General features: G+C 41.6%; 1 protein-coding gene across 1 annotated transcript in view; it reads right to left on the minus strand.

Moving 5' to 3' along the window:
• PEX1 (peroxisomal biogenesis factor 1) overlaps window positions 1-22209 on the minus strand; it is an 85137-nt gene extending 62928 nt beyond the window's left edge. The window contains exons 1-4 of the mRNA XM_055420423.2: window positions 21947-22209; window positions 14588-14731; window positions 12241-12324; window positions 78-192 (exon numbers count right to left, since the gene is read on the minus strand). Coding sequence (XP_055276398.1) covers window positions 78-192; window positions 12241-12324; window positions 14588-14731; window positions 21947-22072 — 469 coding nt within the window. The 5' untranslated portion in view covers window positions 22073-22209. The remainder of the gene's footprint in view (window positions 1-77; window positions 193-12240; window positions 12325-14587; window positions 14732-21946) is intronic.
• Window positions 22210-22220: the final 11 nt, after the last annotated feature.

Raw genomic sequence — 22220 nt, forward strand, 5'->3', positions numbered from 1 at the left:
TTAGTGTGCATTTACCTCTGCGTTGAAGTCAATGCTACAGTGAAGAGTGTGACAGAAAACGTTACAATAACACCTACCAATCCGGATGAATATGTAAGTCTGCTGATCAACCCAGACAGGAAAAATGGCTTTCGGAAAAACTATTCGAATCTGATCAAGAAGGTGCTGTTCAAGGGAAGCAGCATGCAGCTCCTAGAAATAAACAAAAAGGTCAGTTCCCTTTACATTTTGTCTATTTCATGTTTAGAAAGGAAATCTCAACTCTTATAAAGCAAACCTACGTGATTTAGAATACCACTCAGAGAAGAGAAATCTAAAGACACCAGTATTTTGGGGGATCAGATCAAGATGGAGGAAGAGTAGGATGGGGAGCATCCCTTCTCTCACAAATATATAAAAAATACATCGGCATGTAGAATTGTTCTCACAGAACATCTAGTGAACATTGGTAGAACATTTTCTAGATTTTCAAAGGGCAAAAAAATCTCCATTTAACTGTGAAGGGCAGAACAAAGAAAAACAAAGAAAGAGAGAGAGAGAAAGGAATCTGGACAGGAGCTATGAGAGGGGAAAGGTTTCTGCTCACTTGGAAGCCCTGTCACAGGCGGAGAGATCAGTGGGGACAGACGAGGGGCTTTGGAGTCTCAGAGAGTACAGAACTGGTTTACAGAGGGCAATGTAGAGACAGACCTACACAGATGGTCAGTACTGCCACCAGGCCCTCCCCAGTCTGAGATGCTCATCCACGGAGGCAGGTGGGGGCCGAGGCTCAGGCTTCAGACGTAGAACTGGGGAGAGGACTGGGGTTGGCAGTATGGACAGCCCAAGGGGACTAGGATGTCACGTGCCCCAACCAAGGGAATATGGGAATAAGCCTGGGCCCACCAGAGAGGTAAGGTGATATTGTTAGGGGGCATGCAAGGAGAGGCGTAGGACTGCCATAGGAATTCCTTTCCCTCTGTGTGCTCTCAGGTGACAGGGCACCACAAGCTCCGGGGTAGGCACAAGCGGCCACTACCACCTCAGACTCCAGAGGTAGCTGCAGACCACTCATGACTGAGCACCAACTGCTGCCCTTGGCTTTTTGGGACTGTGCGTGGGCCAAGCACCTGCACACCCCTTATCAAGTGGATAATGGACAGCACACGTGGAGAAAAGAGACAGCAAGCATTTAAACCGAAAACAACCCTCAAAGAAGTCTCACATCCACACAAGCTATGCAGGGACACCCTCACATATGAAGTCCTCCAAGGCTGCAGTAGATGACTGTTTCTCCTAAACTCACAGACTAAGAGAAATATCACTAAAATGAAGCAGTAGAGGAACTACTCCCAACTAAAAGACCAGGAGAATTCCCCTAAAGGAACAGTGAAACAGACCTTGTCAGTCTAACAGACACCAACTTCAAAAAGAGGTAATGCAAATGCTAAGGGAATTAAGAAAGGCTATCAACAGAAATGCAAATTACTATAAAAAGGAACTAGGGACTATAAGGAGGAGCCAAGAAAAGTTAGAAAATTCATTTGCCAAGATGCAAGTTGAGCTAAAGGTAATGAATACCAGAATAAATAATGCAAAAGGAATAAGTGATCTGGAAGACAGAACAAAGGAAATTACACAAAACAGCAGACAGAAAGCGAAATGAAAAAAATTAAAGCAATATGAGACCTACTGGATAAAATAAAGTGCGTCGATATATGTGTAATATGTTTTCCATAAGGAGAAGAGAAAAGGGGATTGAAAGTGTATTTGAAGAAATTATGACTAAAAACTTCCCAAACCTAAAGAACCAAACAGATATCTAGATATAAGAAGCACAGAGGATCCTAAACTATATGACTCCAAACAGACCTACACCAAGACATACTATAAAAAAAATTGCACAAGTTAAAAGAGGATTCTAACGGCAGCAAGACAAAGAGTTAATTACAAGGGAACCCCCATAAGCCAATCAACACTGCAGGCCAAAAGGGAGTGGCAAAATATATTCAAAGTCTTGAAAGGGAAAATTCTGCAATCTAGAATATTCTATCCAATAAGATTATTGTTTAGAATAAGAAGAAAAATGAAGAATTTCTCAGGCAAGCAAAAACGAAGTGAATACATGAACAGTAAAACTATGGAAATATTAAAAGATCTCTAAATAGAAAAGAAGGAAGGAGATACAGCAAGGGAGAAATCATGACTGGAAAGTAAATCATTTAAACTGGCTAGTCTAAATATCCAAAAAAAGGAAAAAATCTATTTGTGAAAGTGATGATAAATACAAGCAACAGCAAAAAGATAAACGAAGATGTAAAAAAGGACATCAAAATCATAAAATGTGGGGAAGGACAGTAAGAAAATGCACATTCTTTTTTTTTTTTAGAATATGTTTGAGCAGATATGACTATCAGTTTAAAGCAAGCAGATAAACAAAAGGGTTACTATACTTAAAAAACAGGGCAGTCACAAATCAAAAACAAAATAAATGCACAAAAAACAAAAAAGAACACAAGCATAAAGTAAATCATCAAACCACAAAAAGAAAGAGGAAGAAAAACAAAGAATCAACTGGAAAACAAGGTTTAATATGGCAATAAATACATATGTATCAATAATTCCTTACATATCAATGGACTGAATGCTCCAATCAAAAGACAGAGTGACAGACTGGATTAAAACAAAAAAGACCCTAAAATATGCAGCCTATATGAGATCCACCTTATGGCAAAGGACACAGATTAGAAGTGAGGGCACAGAAAAAGATATTTCATGTACTGGAAATAAAAGGAAAGCAGAAATTGCAATACTTAACATCAGACAAATTAGACTTTAAAACAAAGACCATAAAGAAAGATAAAGGACACTATATAAACGGCAGAAGGATCAATACAAGCAGATATTATACTTGTCCACATACATGCACCTAACACAGGAGCACCCAAATATATAAAACACACACTAACAGACATAAGGGCTTCCTTGGTGGCTCAGTGGTAAAGGATCTGCCTCTAATTCAGGACACGTGGGTTCAATCCTTAGGCTGGGAAGATCCTGGGGAGAAGAAAATGGCACCCGCTCCAGTATTCTTGCCTGGGAAATCCCACAGGCAGAAGGAGCCTGGATGACTGTAGTCCCTGGGGTCAGAAAGAGTTGGACACAACTTAGTGACTAAACAGCAAGACATAAAGGGAGAAGCCGACAGGAAGACAATAGTAGTAGGAGACTTTAACAGCCCACTCACATCAAAGAACAGATCTGCTGAACAGAAACTCAGTAAGGCAACAGAAGTCCTAAATGACCCAACAGAACAGTTACACTTAATTCATATTTTCAGGACGTCACATCCCCCCAAAGTAGAAGATACATTCTTTTCAAGTGCACATGGAACATTTTCTAGAACTGACCACCCAGTAGGGCATAAACTAACCTCAACAAATTCAAGAGTATAGAAAGTATTTCAGGCATCTTCTCCAACCACAATGGCACAAAATTACCAATCAACCACAGGAAAAGGAATGAGGAAAAGAAGATTACATAGAGACTAAACAACATGCTACTAAAAAACCAATGAAGAAATCAAAAGGAAATTAAAAAATACCTTGAGACAAGTAACAATCAGAATACAATGATACAGAATCTATGGCCTGCAGCAAAGGCAGTTCTTAGAGGGAGAGAATGGAATTGTAGCATGTATATTATCATAAGTGACCAGTCCAGGTTCGACGCATAAATTTTCCTCTGTTCAAAAAAAAAAAAAGAAGTTCATAATAATAAAGGTCTTCCTCGAAAAACAAGAAGAATCTCAAACAAACTAATCTAACACATAAAAGAATTAGAAAAAGAACAAACAAAACCTAAAGTTAGTAGAAGGAAGGAAAGAATAAAGAGCATGGAGGACATAAAAAAATAAAAAAAAACAGAAAAAAATTATTAAAATCAAGAGTTTGGTCTTTGAAAGGGTAAACAACATTGACAAACCTTTGACCAGGCTCATTAAGAAAAGAGAAAGAACCTATATAAAGAAAATAAGAAATGAAAAAGGAGAAATCAACAAATCCTGCAGAAATACAAAAACCCATAATAGAATACTATGAACAATAAAATGCTGGGAACTCCCTGATCTAGTGGTTAGGCCTTGCAGCTCCTCACCGCTATGGCCCAGGTTCAATCCCTTGCTGGGGAACTGAGATCCTGAAAGCTGCACAACATGTCCAAAAAACAAAAATAAATTATATGCCAACAAATTTGACAACCTGGAAGAAATGGACAACTTTCTAGAAACATACAGCCCACTGAAATTGAATCAAGAAATCGATCAGTTGAACAGAGCAGTCACTGAAAGTGAAATAGAATCTGTAATGATAAACCTCCCTACAAACGAAAGCTATGACAGACCAAGACAGCATACTAAAAAGCAGAGAGAGCACTTTGCCAACAAAGGTCCATGTAGTCAGTTCAGTTCATGGTTTTTCCAATTGTCACGTAAGGATATGAGAAAAGTGAAAGTTGCTCAGTCGTGTCCAACTCTTTGCGACTCCATGGACTATGTACAGTCCATGGAATTCTCCAGGCAAGAATACTGGAATGGGTAGCCCTTCCCTTCTCCAGGGGGCCTTCCCAACCCAGGGATCGAACCTAGGTCTCCTGTATTGCAGGCAGATTCTTTACCAGCTGAGCCACAAGGAAAGCCCGAGAATACTGGAATGGGTAGCCTATCTCTTCTCCAGTGGATCTTCCTGATCCAGGAATTGAACCAGGGTCTACTGCATTGCAGGCAGATTCTTTACCAAGTGAGCTATCAGGGAAGACGTACAGATATGAGAGTTGGACCATAAAGAAGGCTGAGCACTGAAGAATTGAGGTTTTTGAACCGTGGTGTTGGAGAATACTCTTGAGAGTCCCTTGGACAGCAAGATCAAATCAGTCAATCCTAAAGGAAATCACCCCTGAATATTCATTGAAAGCACTGATGCTGAAGCTGAAGCTCCAATACTCTGGCTACCTGATGTGAAGAGCCAACTCATTGGAAAAGACTCTGATACTGAGAAAGATGGAAAAGACTCTGATACTGAGAAAGACTGAAGACAGGAGAAGGAGGTGTCAGAGGATGAGATGGTTGGATGCCATCATTGATTCAGTGCACATGAATTTGGGCAGACTCTGGGAGATGGTGAGGGACAGGGAAGCCTGGTGAGCTGCAGTCCATGGGGTCACAAAGAGTCGGACATAACTTAGCGACTGAACAAGAAAGAACAAACAAAAGTCCAGGACCCGTTGGCTTCACAGGTGAATTCTACCAAACATACAAAGAATAATTTATACTGATCCTTTTCAAACTCTTCTAAAAGACTGAAAAGGAGGATACACTCCAAAAGATATTCTATACAGCCATCATCCTGATACCAAAACCAGACAAAGATACATCAAAAAAGAAAGTCACAGGCCAGTATCTCTGTTGACTACAGATGCAAAAATTCTCAACAGAATATTAGCAAACTGAATCCAACAACACATAAGCGATCATAACCACTTCTAATTGAGATTCATTCCAAATTCACAAGGATGGTTTAACATATGGAAATCAATCAATGTAATACACCACAGAAACAAAAGAAAAGTCAAAAGAACACATGATCATCTCAATAGACCCAGAAAAAGTATCTGACAAAATTGAACACTCCTTCACAGATCACAGCCTTGTTACAGTGAAGGGACTTGAATAACTCAATGAAGTTATGAGCCCTGCCATGCAAGGCCACCCAAGACAGATGGGTCGCAGTGAAGAGTTGACAAAAAGTGGTCTACTGGAGAAGCGGATGGCAAACCACTGAAGTATTCTTGCCATGAGAACCCCATGAACAGTATGAATAGGCAAAAAGACATGACACAGTTTGGAAGGTGTCCCATATGCTACTAGGGAAAGAGCAGAGGGCAATTATTAACAGCTCCAGAAAGAATGAAGCAGCTGGGTCACAGAGGAAACAACACTCCAGTTGTACATGTGGCTTGTGATGAAAGTAAAGTCCAATGCTGTAAGGAGCAATACTACATAGGATGATGGAATGTTAGGTCCATGAAACAAGGTAAACTGCGTATGGTCAAGTGGGAGATGGTAAGACTGAACATCGACATTTTAGGAATCAGTGAATTAAAATGGATGGGAATGGGAGAATTTAATTCAGATGACCATTACATCTACTGCTGTGGGCAAGAATCCCTTAGAAGAAATGAAGGGGTTGTCACAGTCAATAAGAGCCTGAAACACAGTACTTGGCTATACTCTTAAAAATGACACAATGATCTCAGTACATTTCAAAGCAAACCATTCAACATCACAGAAATCCAAGTCTATGCCCCAACCACCGATGCCAAAGAAGCTGAAGCTGACCAGTTCTATGAAGACCTACAACATCTTCTAGAATTAACACCAAAAAAAAAAAAAATGTTCTTTTCATCATAGGGGATTGGAATGCAAAAGTAGAAAGCCAAGAGATACCTGGAACAGCAGGCACATTTGGCCTTGGAGTACAAAATGAAACAGGGCATAGGCTAACAGAATTTCAGCCAGAGAACACACTGGTCATAGCAAAGCCCCTCTTTCAACAACACAAAAGACCACTCTACACATGGACATCACCAGACAGTCAATACCAAAATCAGATTTGCAACTAAAAATGGAGAAGCTCCATACAGTCAGCAAAAACAAGACCTGGAGCTGACTATGGCTTGGATCATCAACTTCTCACTGCATTAAAGTTCAGACTTAAATTGATGAAAGTAGGGAAAATGACTGGGCCATTCAGCTATGACCTAAATCAAATCCCTTATGGTTATACAGTGGAGGTCTTGAATAAATTCACGTAATTAGATCTGGTAGACAGAGTGCCTGAAGAACTATGGATGGAGGTCTCTAACACTGTACAGGACGCATGACCAAAATCATCCTAAAGAAAAAGAAATGCAAGAAGGCAAGGACGTTGTCTGAGGAGGCTTCATGAGAGTTGAGGAAAGAAGAGAAGCAAAAAGTAGAGGAGAAAGGGAAGGACAGCCCCAACTGAATGCAGAGTTCCAGAAAACAACCAAGAGAGACAAGAAGGCCTTCTTAAACAAACAGGGCAAAGAAATAGAGGAAAACAATAGAATGGAAAAGACTAGAGATCTCTTCAATAAAACTGGAGATATCCAGGGAACATTTCCTGCAAGGATGGGCACAATAAAGGACAGAACGGGTAAGGACCTAACAGAAATAGAAGAGATTACGAGATTAAGACAAGGTGGCAAGAATACACAGAAGAACAATACAAAAAAGTTTGATGCTTTTGAACTGTGGTGCTGGAGAAGACTCTTGAGAGTCCCTTGGACTGCAAGGAGATCCAACCAGTCCATTCTAAAGGAGATCAATCCTGGGTGTTCATTGGAAGGACTGATGCTAAAGCTGAAACTCCAATACTTTGGCCACCTCATGCGACGAGTTGACTCACTGGAAAAGACCCTGATGCTGGTAGGGACTGGGGGCGGGAGGAGACGGGGACGACAGAGAACGAAATGGCTGGATGGCATCACCGACTCGATGGACATGAGTTTGAGTGAACTCCGGGAGTTGGTGATGGACAGGGAGGCCTGGCGTGCTGTGATTCATGGGGTTGCAAAGAGTCGGACACGACTGAGCGACTGAATTGAACTGAACTGAATAACCCAGATAACCACGATGGTGTGACCACTCACCTAGAGTCTGATATCCTGGAGTGTGAAGTCAAGTGGGCGTTAGGAAGTATTACTAACAACAAAGCTAGGGGAGGTGATAGAATTCTAGCTGAGCTATTTCAAATCCTAAAAGATGATACTGTTAAAGTGCTGCACTCAATGTCAGCAAATTTGGAAAACTCAGCAGCACCCATAGGACTAGAAAAGGTAAGTTTTCATTCCAATCCCAAAGAAAGGCAATGCTGAAGAATGTTCAAATCACTGTAAAATTGCACTCATTTCACATGCTAGTAAGGTTATGGTCACAATACTTCAAGCTGAGGCTTCAACAGTACATGAACTGAGAACTTCCAGGTGTACAAGATGGATTTAGAAAAGGCAGAGGAACCAGAGATCAAACTGCCAACATTCACTGAATCATAGAGAAAGCAAGGGAATTCCGAAAAACATCTTCTTCTGCTTCATTAACTAGGGCTTCCCTGGTGGCTCAGATGGTAAAGAATCCACTTGCAATGCAGGAGATCTGGGTTCGATCCCTGGGTTGGGAAGATCCCCGAGAGAAGAGAACAGCTACCCACTCCAGTACTTTGGTCTGGAGAATTCCTTGGAGTCGCAAAAAGTCAGACACAGCTGAGCAACTTTCACTTTTTTCACTTTCATTAACTATGTTAAAGCCTTTGACTGTGTAGATCACAACAAACTGGAAAATTCTTGAGATGGGAATACCAGACCACCTCACCTGCCTCCTGAGAAACCTGTAATGTAGGTCAAGAAGCAACAGTTAGAATTGGACGTGGAACAATGGAATGGTTAAAAATTTGGAAAGCAGTATGACAAGGATGTATATGGTCACTCTGCCTATTTAACTTATATATACAGAGTGCTGCTGTGCTATGCTTAGCCACTCGGTTGTTTCCGACTCTTAGTGACCCCACAGACTGCAGCCCACCAGGCTCCTCTGTCTTGGGGATTCTCCACGCAAGAATATTGGAGTGAGTTGCCATGCCCTCCTCAAATGATCTGCCCAACCCAGGAATTGAACCCAGGTCTCCCACATTGCAGGCGGACTCTTTACTGACTGAGTCACCAAGGAAGCCCAAGAATACTGAAGTGGGTAGCCTATCCCTTTTCCAGGGGATCTTCCCGACCCAGGAATCAAACCAGGGTTTCCCACATTGCAGTTGAGCTACAAGCTCAGCTACCAGGGAAGCCCTATATGCAGAGTACATCGAGCTAAATGTTGGACTAGATGAATCACAAGCTGGAATCAAGATTGCCAGAAGAAATATCAACAACCTCAAAGTATGGAGATGATATTGCTTTAACTGCAGAAAGTTAGGGTGAAAAGGCTGGCTTAAAACTCAACATTATAAAAACTTAAGGTCATGATATTTAGTCCCATCAGTTCATGGCAAGTAGAAGAGGAAAAAGTGGAAGCAGTGACAGATTTTATTTTCTTGGGCTCCAAAATCACTGCAGATGGTGACTGCAGCCATGAAATTAAAAGATGCTTGTTCTTTGGAAGGAAAGCTATGACAAAACTAGACAGCATATAAAAAAGCAGTGACATCACTTTGTTGCAAAAGTCAGTATAGTCAAAACTATGGTTTTCCCGGTAGTCATGAGAACTGGACCATAAAGAAAGCTGGGCACTAAAGAATTTATGCTGGAGAAGACTCTTGAGAGTCCCTTAAGACTGCAAGAGATCAAACCAGTCAATCCTAAAGGAAATTAACCCTGAATATTAATTGGAAAGACCAATGCTGAACCTTCAATACTTTGGCCACCTGATGCGAAGAGCCAACTCATTGGAGAAGACCCTGATGCTAGGAAAGATTAAAGCCCAAAGGAGGAGGTGGCAGCAGAGAATGAGATAGTTAGACAGCATCCCTGACTCAGACAAGAATTTGAGCAAACTCCAGGAGATAGTGAAGGACAGGGAGGTCTGGTGTGTGACAGTCCATGGGGTTGCAAAGAGCTGGACGTGACTTAGTGACTGGATAGCAACAACAACGTGATAGAAACTCTCTCAAAAGCGGGCACTGACAGCACATACCTCAATGTAATAAAAGCTTCTTATGGTAGACCCACAGCCAGTGTGACACTGAATGGTGATAAGCCAAAGCATTCCTGCTAAAATCTGGAACAAAACAAGGATGCCCACTCACCACTTTTCTTCACCATAATACTGGAAGTCCAAGCCACAGCAATCAGACAGAAAAAGAAATAAAAGGTATTCAGACTGGAAGGGAAGAGGTCGAATTATTATATGCAAACGCATCCCTACTCAGTCACTTCAGTAGTGTCCAGCTCTTTGTGACCTTATGGACTGTAGTCCTCCAGGCGCCTCTGGTCATGGGCTTCTCCAGGCAAGAACACTGGAATGGGTTGCCATGTCCTCCTCCAGGGGATACTCCTGACCCAGGGATCGAACCCATGTCTCCTGCATCTCCTGTATTGCAGGTGGATGCTTTATCACCAGGGAAGCCCATGTGCAGATGACATGATACTATATACAGAACACCCTAAGGTCTCCATTCAAAAACTACTAGATCTAATAAATAAACTCAGCAAAGTAGCAGCATACAACATTAACACTCAAAAATCAGTTGCATTTGTTTTATATTAACAGTGAAGTATCAGAAAGGAAATGTAAGAAAACAATACTTTTAAACTTGGACCAAAATAAAAATACTTAGGAATAAACCTGACCAAGGAGGTGAAAGACTTAGCCGCTGAGAATTATAAAGTATTAATATAGGAAATTAAAGAGAATTCAAAGACACGGAAAGACATCCCATGCTCTTGAACTGGAAGAATTAATATTGTTAAATGGCAATACCACCCAAGACAATCTACAAACTTAATGCAATCCATACCAAAGTACTCATGACATTTTTCACAGAACTGGAACAAACAATCCAAAAATTTATATGGACCCATAAAGACCCAGAAGTGCCAAAGCAATCCTGAGGGAAAAAAACAAAGCAGAAGGCGTAAGTCTCCCAGATTTCAGACACTACCATAAACAAAACAATGTATGTTGGTACAAAAACTGACATGTGGATCAATGGAACAGAATAGGCCAAGATATAAAGCCACACACCTATGGTCAACTGATCTTCAACAAGAATATAAGAAAATCAGATGGGAGAAAGTCTCTTCAGCAAGTGGTACTAGGTAAGTTAAGACAGCTGCATGTAAATCAATGAAGTCAGAACACACCCTCACACCACGCACAAAAATAAACTCAAAATGGCTTAGAGACCTAAACACAAAATATGACATCACGAAACTCCCAGAAGAGAATACAGGCAAAGCATTTTCTAACATAAATTGTACCAATGTTTTATTAGATCAGTCTCCCACGGCAACAGAAATAAAAACAAAATAAACAAATGGGACCTAATCAAACTGACAAACTTTTGCACAGGAAAAAAAAAAAAAGGATGAAAAGAAAACCTAGGAGTGGGATAAAATATTTGCAAAATGGTATAACTGACAAGGGCTTAATCTCAAAAACATATAAACTGCTCATATAGTTCAAGAAAACAATCAATCAAAAAGGAAAAAAAAAAAGGCAGAAGACCTAAGTAGACATTTCTCCAAAAAACACATACAGATGGCCAGTAGGTACATGAAAAGATGTTCAACACCACTAATTATTAGAGAAATCAAAAACAAAACTACAGTGAGGTATCACTTCACCCCAGTCAGAATGGCCATCATGAGAAAGTCTACAAACAACAAGCACAGGAGAGGGTGTGGGGAAAATAATACACTGCTGGGAGGAATATAAGTTGGTGCAGCCACTATGAAAAACAGTATGGAGTTTCCCCGGAAATCTAAAAACAGAACTACCATATGATCTAGCAATCCCACTCCTGGGTATATATCCAGACAAAACTATAATTGAAAACGATACATGCACTCCTATGTTCAGAGCAGCACAATTCACAACGGCTAAGACATGGAAACAACCTAATGTCTATCAACTGATGAACAAATAAAGATGTGGGATCCATATACAGTGGAATGCTACTTTCGTTCTTTTGTACAAAACAATGCCATTTGCAGCAACATGGATGCAACTAGCTATTGTGATACCAAGTGAAGTAAATCAGAAAGAGAAAGACAAACACTGCATGGTATCATTTACATGTGGAGTCTAAAATACGGCACAAAATGAACATATGCACAAAACAGAAACAGACTCACAGAGAGAAAAGTCCTGTGGCTGCTCAGGGGGCGCGGGAGGGAAAGGGAAGGACGGGGAATCTAGGACTAACAGATGCAAGTTATTACATATAGAATGGGTACATAACAAGGCCTACTGTATGGCACAGGGGACTGTATCCCATCTCCTAGGATAAATCATAATGGAAGGGAACAAAAAAAAATGTATATATGTGTATCACTGAGTTGCTTTGCTGCACAACAGAAATTAGCACAGCACTGTAAATAACTATACTGAAAAAAAACATAGAAGACACTGATATTTTGAAGTAGTTTAACCTTAAACTTGGATAGTTCTCATTTTGCTTTCTTTACCAGTATCTCCCAATCATCTGCTGACAGGGGTTCCACCTCAACTTGCTGACAAGACACCACATGGGAACAAGGCTTGAGAAACACCTGGAAAAGAAATTAAAGTATAAAACTACCATTAAAAGACTTTCTTATATCCCTAGAAAATAGGAACTTCTTTTAGCTCTGTAGTTAAGTGTGTGTAGTCCTCTATTTGACAAATATTTATGAAGCTCTTCTTAGGTAGGTGCTGATATACTCAGCATTTTAGAAAAAAAATTTCACAACTATAAAATAAAGGAAAATACATCCTAGCACGATACACATTTTAAAAAATAATATAAACATAACCATTTAAAGAAAAACCATGTAAGTTAAAAAATAGAAGAAAAACAATGATGTCATCAAGTCATGGCTTGATCTAGTATATAAATACTATTGTTTCTAGATGTTCCGCAACTTAGTTTTACAACTAAACTTCAAGCCATGGTGCTTCTGGAAAAGTTCGTAACACACTGAAATAGAGATCGGAACTAATCACTTAGAAGTATAACCATTCACAGCTAAAAATATAGTGAAACAAATACTCTGTCAGTCTAGTCTAGAGAGAAACAGGAAGGTTAGTGTCTCTCAGGAATCTGGAATCCACTCACTTTCTTCCCACTTCTATGGACTTTTCTGGGGATCAGAGGAGTAAAATCCAAAGCCCCCGAGGAGTAAGTGCTCCCTCCTGCTTTTGTGGGTTGGAGTAGAACTTCCCCGAGTGTCTTGCCCGCTCCTCAGCTGTTCCCCTCGGCACCTCCCATATACACTACTTGAAAGGCGTGACTCTGAGGAGGCATAAAGCAAGAAGCTAGTGTCCAGTCAAGCCAGTCCACTTCCTGCTCCCATCGATGACTGGGACACAGTGCCTTAGTGGGGCTGCTGCAATACACATAGGCCATGTGCAGCAAATTAGATAGAAAATTCACTCTGAAGCAAATGGGAATGAAAAACAAGCAGGACTGTTCAGGGTCTGGATAAAGACATCAAGGTCAAGAATAAAATGATGATATTTCCCAAAGAGAAGTGCCATATACTCAGAGAGCAGAATTATTACTTGCTATGCAACCCTGGGCAAAACAGTCCATTTCCCTAGGTTTGTAGAACAAGGCAGCAAAGTCAGTGATTTGTAAGGTTACTCTGGTGCTAAAAGTTTTAAGATTCCAGCAAAAATTTAAGGTAAGCAAAAGACTAGGGCTAGGCTAATGGATTTCTCATCAGTGGCTTATTTTCATTATCAGAAACGTGCGTGAACAAAACTAGCCTGTGTTCAAAATAAGTTAAAACTTATTTTGAGAAACTGGTGTGTGCGTGCTAAGTCGCTTCAGTCATGGCTGACTCTGTGAGACCCTATGGACTGTATAGCTGCTAGGCTCCTCTGTCCATGGGATTTTCCAGGCAAGAATACTGGAGTGGGGTGCCATGCCCTCCTCCAGGGCATCTTCTGGGCCTACAGGTGGGTTCTTTACCACCAGCGCCACCTGGGAAGCCCCATGAGAAACTGGTAATAGAAAGCAACTTAGCCCCATCTATAAATTTTTAAATGTGTGGCACCCTAGACCTGGCGATTCAGTTTTGAAAATCTATTTCATTTCTGGGAATTCCCTGGCAGTCCACTGGTTAGGGCTCTGTGCTTCCACTGCGGGTGCCACACATCTGATCCCTGGAAGAGAAACTAAGGTCCCTCATGCTGCACTGTCGCGCCCCTGCCAAAAAAAAAGTTTTTCATTTCATACATATACAGAGATGTTCAACGCATAGTATCTTAACATGTGGAAAGGATCTCTGATACAGTTTGTGGGGGAAAATTGCAAAAAATATGTATGATCTCCTTCTTTAAATCCTAACCGTATAGTGAGACCCACAGTACACACTCATTCCAAGGCTGGGGTTAGAGAAAGGGAAAAACATTTTTTACTTTCAACTGTAAAATATTTGTACTGAATATGTATTACTTCTGCAGTTTAAAATATGTAAAAACATAAACTGGTGAATATGATAAAGTGGAGACAGACATGAGTCCTTAAGCTTTGGAGTCTACAATCAAAGCATAGTAAGTAAAACTGAATAATTCATAAAGAATAACTGAACAAATTAAGGAACCTGGAAACTGAGTACAATGAAAGGTAGAATAGAAAATCAACTAGAGTATGGCAGACTTGTAGACAATGACTTAACAGAGCATATGGCAAGTAGTGTATAACGAGTATCTTAGACTGGTTAGCACACAAGTTGGGTGTCATCCTACCTCCCTAAAACATACATCTGAACTTTTATTTCTTTGCTATATAACATTTAAAATGTCACTGTCATCACATTTTGTGCTTACCTGTGCCCCATTTGAGAGTCCAAGTTTCTGACCAACTTGTCTGTTAATTTCAGCCACATTTTCACCTTCATCACTAAAATGTCTGCCTTCCACCCAGCTCAAGAATGCAGGTTGGTGACCCCAGGCTACTTCGATAGCTTGATTCTGTTTATTCAAGAAATAAGGAATGGGGGAGAAAGGTTTTGAAAGTTTTTATATGCTTCTCTGGATTCACAGAAAAGATAAACTACAACTGCAATCCACATGTACAAAAAGAGTTCCACAGATAGTTGATAGCTCTCTGGGATCCATCTTCATCCCAGCATTTAAAAAGCTGTAATCGTTTCCAGTACCTAACGGTGATGCTACTATGAGTGAAACCAATACCTGAATATCCTTATGATGGCAGGATAAATTGATTCAACCACTCCAGAGTCCACAGTGGCAACAGCAACAGGGAGCCAGTAAACTTAGACAGCCTTTGACCTTATTTACTTACTCAGGATTAATGATTCAAAGAAAAAACTACACCAGAACATATCTCTGCAGTATTTTCTATAATTATGAAAACTTAGGGCTATCTTTATATGTCTAGCAATATGGAAATAAGCTATAACTGTACTACTTTAGTAAAGAATAGGTAAATAAGTAATCAATAAAAAGCATTAGCATTTATTTATTAGATGAGTAATAAATGCACACGATAAAAGCACAAAAAGCATAAAGACATAAAATGTGAGGGCTGGTTCCTGCTCCCGAGATAATTACTGTTAATAGCTTCTTTTATGCACTGTAGAAATTTTATATTATTCAGCTTAAGTAATTTTAAGTCTCGAACTATGGAAACATATTTATAAGTCAAAAAAGCAAAATATAAAATTTGTTCTTATTAATAGCAATTATATAAAATATGTAAGTTTATGTCTAAGGATTAAAAGCCATTTTCTATGATTAAAAAATTACAAACTTATTATAGAAATATTAGAAAGAACATAAACCTTGGAAAATATATGAAAAGAATTACTGATATTCCCATGTGAATATCAACCATGGGACATAATTTGGTCTTTTCTGGCTAACCCTTTTTTCTATGCACAAGTGAACTGTTGTATTACGGTTATGATTTAGTATCCTTTTCCCCCACTTATCCTTGTTATTATAAGTATTTTCACATACAGATCATTTTTAATAAAAAGTAAGAGTTTCACTAATAGCAATTAACACTTAACATCTCAGGAAGTTCTAGTACTGTTGTGCTGTGCTAAGTTGCTTCAGTCTTGTCCAACTCTTTGCAACCCCATGGACCGGACTGTAGCCTGCGAGGCTCTTCTGTCCATGGAATTTTCCAGGCAAGAATACTGGAGTGGGTTGCCATGCCCTCCTCCAGGGCATCTTCCTGACCCAGGAATTGAACCTTTGTCTCTTTCATCTCCTACATTGGCAGGTGGGTGCTTTACCACTACTGCCACCTATTCAGTCCAGTTCAGTTCAGTTCAGTCGCTCAGTCGTGTCCGACTCTCCGCGACCCCATGAATCACAGCACGCCAGGCCTCCCTGTCCATCACCAACTCCCGGAGTTCACTCAAACTCATGTCCATCGAGTCGGTGATGCCATCCAGCCATCTCATTCTCCGTCGTCCCCTTCTCCTCCCGCCCCCAACCTTTCCCAGCATCAGAGTCTTCTCCAGTGAGTCAACTCGTCGCATGAGGTGGCCAAAGTATTGCAGTTTCAGCTTTAGCATCAGTCCCTCCAATGAACATCCAGGATTGATCTCCTCTAGAATGGACTGGTTGGATCTCCTTGCAGTATAAGGGACTCTCAAGAGTCTTCTCCAACACCACAGTTCAAAAGCATCGATTCTTCGGCGATCAGCCTTCTTCACAGTCCAACTCTCACATCCATACATGACCACGGGAAAAACCATTGCCTTGACTAGACGGACCTTGGTTGGCAAAGTAATGTCTCTGCTTTTTAATATACTATCAAGGTTGGTCATAACTTTCCTTCCAAGGAGCAAGCGTCTTTTAATTTCATGGCTGCAATCAGCATCTGCCACCTATTAAATTCACCTAAATAAAAATAAATTTATTAAGTTTAAATTATTAAATTCATTTATTTACATTAAATTTTACTATCTCAAAACTAGCTACGGACTGCTTATTGTATTTCTTTTAATAGGATAAATTTCAAAGAATGTTGGAGCCACTTTCAAGGCAATATAAGGTACTTGAAATTTATTAAAACTTTGTTTATAAGAAATCATCGTTTATCACTTAGTTGTGTAATTTTTCTCGCAATTCTTCACAGGATAGTCCAACCTGTCTGGCTGATAAAATCTTTCCATTGAGAAGAGTGTGATATGGCAGAAAAGAGCCCCAGATCTGGAGTCAAAAGTCTTCAGTTACTGGGTCAGCTGTTACTACGTGAGCTAAGATGATGAGTCTGGGATATCATAGTCAGTGACTTTTAATCCAGATCAATTCTCCTACTTCATATGAAGAAACTTTTAAAATCATAGACGTTAAATAAGGAAACATGCCCTGCAATATCAAAAAAAAGAAAAAACTCACCAACTCCCTGGAAAAGGGAAAAATCAACTTTGTGAAATATGAAAAATACTCCACTTATTCATTTGGTCAAAAGGTAGTCACCAGGGACAGTGGTTAAGAATCTGCCTTGCAATGCAGGGGACACGGGTTTGATCCCTGGTCAGGGAACCAGGACGCCAACTAGGCCACAGCTCCAACTACTGGGCCCTTGTGCTCTGAGCCGACAGGCCACAACCAGAGAGTCAGCGCACCACAGTGAAGATCCTGCGGAACCCAACCAGATCCCACGCGCCACCACTGAGACTCGATGCCGTGGTAAGCAGACCCATATGTTCAGCTGCATTTAGTAAACTTTGCAGACGAATGCTCTGAGTCCATTTTTATGTCAAAAATCATTCACTTGGACCACAGAGCACCTGGGCACTCAGGTAGAGAGAAGAGAAGGACAGACTGTAGAGAAAGGAGCCCCTTCTCCAGGAGCTCAATCAAATCAACAAATGACTGACCATCCAGTTTTGCCCAAACCCACGGTATCAATATCACTTGAAGGGAACTGCGGGGTAAAACCACAGGCTGCAATGCCTTAGTTCAGCCAGGTCCCAGGCCTGGCTCATCTCAGGCTAACACAAAGGAAACGTAAAACTGTACCTGGTTATTTTTGGAGCGCTATTTAGGTTCATTTGGTTGCACTCAGTGTGGATTTGAATCCACTCCCCTGCTTCAGCAGTGCAGACAAAGTAACTGAGTTACAGTGTGGTTCTCAGCTGAGGGCAACTGTGCCCCAGGAAACATTCGGCTATGTCTTGAGATACACTGGGTCACAACGGGGAGGAGGGGTGTTGCTGGCTCTAGTTGGGCAGAGGCCAAGTTGCTGTTAAATAATATTCTACACTACCCAGGACAGAGCCCCACAACAGGAAATTTTCCAGCCCAAAATGTCAATAGTGCCAAGGTTAAGAAATCCTGGGTTAAAGCCTACTCTGGGTGCCCAGTCTTGAAACACGGGCTTGGATAATAAGATAAGATTTGAAACACAGAACAGAGTATAGCAAGTGAGCTGTTATCACACAACACAGCAGTGAAGTTCTGAAGAGGAGACAAACATGGGCAAGAGAGAATCTGAAACTATGTGGGGGAGGTAGAATTATGCTGTTTTTAGTAGCATCAGATGCAGAAAAACGTTTCAGGGAAGAATAGCTTGAGTAAGAGGACAGAGGTGGGAAGGAGCTGGGTTATGGAAGAAACAGTGAGAAGGTGAGCATGCGGGAGGTAGGTGAGTTATTGCTGTTCAGTCGCTCAGTTGTGTCCAACTCTTTGCAGCCCCATAAACTGTACTCTGCCAGGGTCCTCTGTCCATGGGATTTCCCAGGCAAGAATACTGGAGTGGGTTGTCATTTCCTTCTCCAGGGGATCTTTCCAACCCAGGGATTGAACCCACATCTCCTGAATTGGCAGGCAGATTCTTTACCACTGAGCCACCTGGGAAGCCAGGTGAGTTACAGATGAGGGCAAATTAACTGCATGGAAATGTACTGGCTTATTTCCTTACACGTTAAAGTACAGAAATGACCTAGATATAGACGGTCTCCTTCACTATAAACATTGTATGATTCTGGAATAGTGGGACTTGACTCGGTGCATCCAAGAAGCCTTAAGATACTTTTTTAATAAAACTACAGATGCCTGAAGCCCATTCCCCAAGATTCTGATTCAGCAGGTCCATCCAAAAACCAAAATATCTATTTTTAAAGCGTTTAGGAACATAGTAAATACAGTTAACTCTGCTGCATTAATATATGAAAGTGGTTGAAAGTAAACGCTGAGTTCTCATCACAAGGAAAACTTTTTTTTTCCTTTTCTATAATTTTGTATCTATAGGAAATGACGGATGTTCACTGAACGTTTTGATAATCATTTCATGATGCAAGTCAAATCATTATGCTGTACACTAAACTGACACAGGGAGACTTCCCTGGTGGTCCAGTGGCTAAGACCATGCAAGGGGCCGGGGTCCGATCCCTGGCTGGGGAACAAGATCCAGCAAGATGCAACAAAGATCAAAGGTCATGAGAGTGGCAACTAAAGACTCGGCAGGGCCAAATAATTAAAGAAATATTAGAAAAGAAACTTATACAGAGCTGTAAGTCAATTATATCTCAATAAAACTGAAAGGGGGAAAAAAAAGGTAAGTCTGATACAGTTCAGAAAATCATTCTAACTTTTTTCCCGTTACAGTATCATCTGTATTATGTAATCAATGTTTCAGCTGATGTAAAGTAATTCAACCTATTAACTCCCAATTCATGACTTTCTGCCTTAATAATTATTTATGGGGGCTTCCCTGGTGGTCCAGTAGTTAAGAATCCACCCGCCAATGCAGGGAACACGGGTTCCATCCCTGGTCCAGGTAGATACCAGGTGCTATGGGGCAGCTAAGCCCACGTGCCCTGGAGCCTGTGCTCTACAAGGAGAGGAGAGAAACCACCTAGATGACAAGTCCTCGAACCACAACAGAGTTGCCCTTGCTCACCACAACTAAAGAAAGCCCATGTGCAGCAATGAAGTCCCAGTACAGCCAAAAAGAAACTAAAAATTTAAAAATTATTTATGCTTTCTAACTCAATAATTTCTGAAAGCCTATTTTAACCAGAAAATAAAACAATTTATTATATATTACACAAAGATATGTTACTTTTAACTTTTTCTTAAAATATAATTATAGTATCATTTTTAATGTCTAAAAATTGAATACAATATAAATGTTCAACCAGTGAACAATTAAATTATGGCAAACTTACGACAGAATGCTAATCAACCTCTAAAAAATGACAACTACCAGGCGTCCCTGGTGGTTCAGCTGGTAAAGAATCCGCCTGCAATGCAGGAGACCTGGGTTTGATCCCTGGGTTGGGAGGATCCCCTGGAGAAGGGATGGGCTACACACTCCAGTATTCCGGCCTGGAGAATTTCATGGAGTCGCAAAGAGTTGGACACGACTGAGCTACTTTAAAAAAAAAAAAATGACAATTACCTTTTAATAAAATAAAACACTCATAAGACTAAGAAAATATCAGTATACAAAACTACCAGTGTGTGCAAGCCTTGATTTGTTAAAAATAGAGATTTGAAATAAAACGAAGATTTGAAACAAAACTGGAAGATTTGATCCAAACTGTTAACATTTGTTATCTCTAGGTTTGGGAGTTATGGATAGCTTCTAGTCTCCTGTTTATAGTTTTCCATGCTTCCCAAATTTTCTACATAACATGTATTACTTTTATAATTAGGGAGAAAATTTGGCCTAGTCTTCTGACATAGGCTAGATAGAAACAACAGTTTGTTCCAAGGCTAAGGGGGTTTAAGTTTCAAAAAGATGTCCATGAATTAATTCTTACAAATACTTATCAAAAGTTCAAAATTTAAAACAAAGATGAAGACCTCATACAGCACCCACATACATGAAAACCTCATACAGCACCCACATTCTAGGAGCAAATTAGTTAGTATAAGGAAGCACTCCTATAAGCTCACCAGGTGAGGAGTATTTCCAATAAACTCCTGAGGTGATGATTTAAATTTTCATCAGAGCTGACTGAGAGCACGGGGCGGCAGGATCTACCTGGGACTTGGTGACAAAACTGACTCGTATCCTGCAATGAAAGCCTAGAGACTGTCTGCTGCTCAGATGCTCAGTGACTCTTTGCCACTCCATGGACTGCAGCCCGCCAGGCTCCTCTGTTCCTGGAATTCTCCAGGCAAGAATACTGAACTGGGTTGCCATCTTCTCCTTCAGGGGATCTTCCCCACCCAGGAATCGAACCGGCGTCTCTTATCCATTACATTAGCCAGAAGATTCTTTACCACTAGCTGTCACCCGGGAAGCCCCAAGAGACTCTCCATAGTAAAAGCAATAATGGCACGATCTATTGAAATGAACATGCTTTGAAAGACTGGGGGAAAACAATCCAGAAAAGTAGTTAAAGGGAAGTAGTCAAAATGGAGAGGTGGGATATTTAAAATTATTGCAAACTCCTAAATATTTCCTGCAAGGATTAGCCCGTAGTGGGTACTATGCATCCAGGATTTTCAAAGATTTCAAGTATTCTATCTTTTCGTCCTCATAGCACACTCAAACTGGTAGACTAGGTGCCTCTATTTTATAATTACGAAACTAGGGATGTGGTTAGAACTATTAACTACCACAGTCACAATGTCCAAAGGGCAACTAACTGCAGAGGTCCAAGCGTGCATAATCCCACTGCACGTTCCGGACACACCTCGGAGGGATTCTAAGCGGCGGACACGCAGCGAGAACCTTCATCTTATTAACCTATCTCGCTCGCGGCTCAGTCTCTATTAATTTACAGGGACTCCTGGGCCACGGCCAGGCAGGAGCACCTGGAAATCACTGGCAGGAAAAACGTTTTTTATGATCAAAACAAAACCAGCAAAGACAAACCCGACTTCTCCAAAGGTTTTCCAACCTGGAGTGAGGATAGCTGAACTCAGAGATAGAATTATCAGGATGTTTGAAAGCCCAGTTTCACCGAGTAAAGACCTGGAATACCTACGGCAAGTTAACGCAAAGGCCCGGGGCTGCACCCGACGTGGTAGGGCTGCAAAGACCGCCCGGACCGGCCCTGCGAGCGAGCGGCCCACGGTCTGACAGCTGAACAGGTCGGCGGCGCGCGGAGAGCAGCCCGCGTCCCGCCGTCGGGGGACGCCCGAGCGGCCGCGGCGTCCATAAAGGGCCCGGGTCGCGGGCGACCGCAGGCGGCCTCCCAGGAGTCCCGAGGCCGGGCCGGGGAGTCCGCGGGGCGGGCGCGTTACCTGGAGCAAGTGCAGTTGGGCCACGAGGCGCCGCGGCAAGTGAAGGAAGCAGTCGCGCGTGTTGGTGAAGGCCACGGTGACGGCCGCCCCGCCGCCAGAGCCCGCCGGCCGACCGCTGCCCCACATCGTCCGCAGGCGGGGACCCCGCGGGAGGCGCGGCGCGAGAGCGCCCGGGCCGCAGACGCTCGACCGGCCCCGCCCCGCGCGCCCGCCGCGCCCCGGGAGCGGCAGCCCAGGCACGCCCCCTTCGGCTCGCCCGGCCTCTCCGCCGCGC

Source organism: Moschus berezovskii, chromosome 3, assembly GCF_049115385.1.
Source record: "Moschus berezovskii isolate FMDL1 chromosome 3, NW_MosBer_1.0, whole genome shotgun sequence".
Lineage (NCBI taxonomy): Eukaryota > Metazoa > Chordata > Mammalia > Artiodactyla > Moschidae > Moschus > Moschus berezovskii.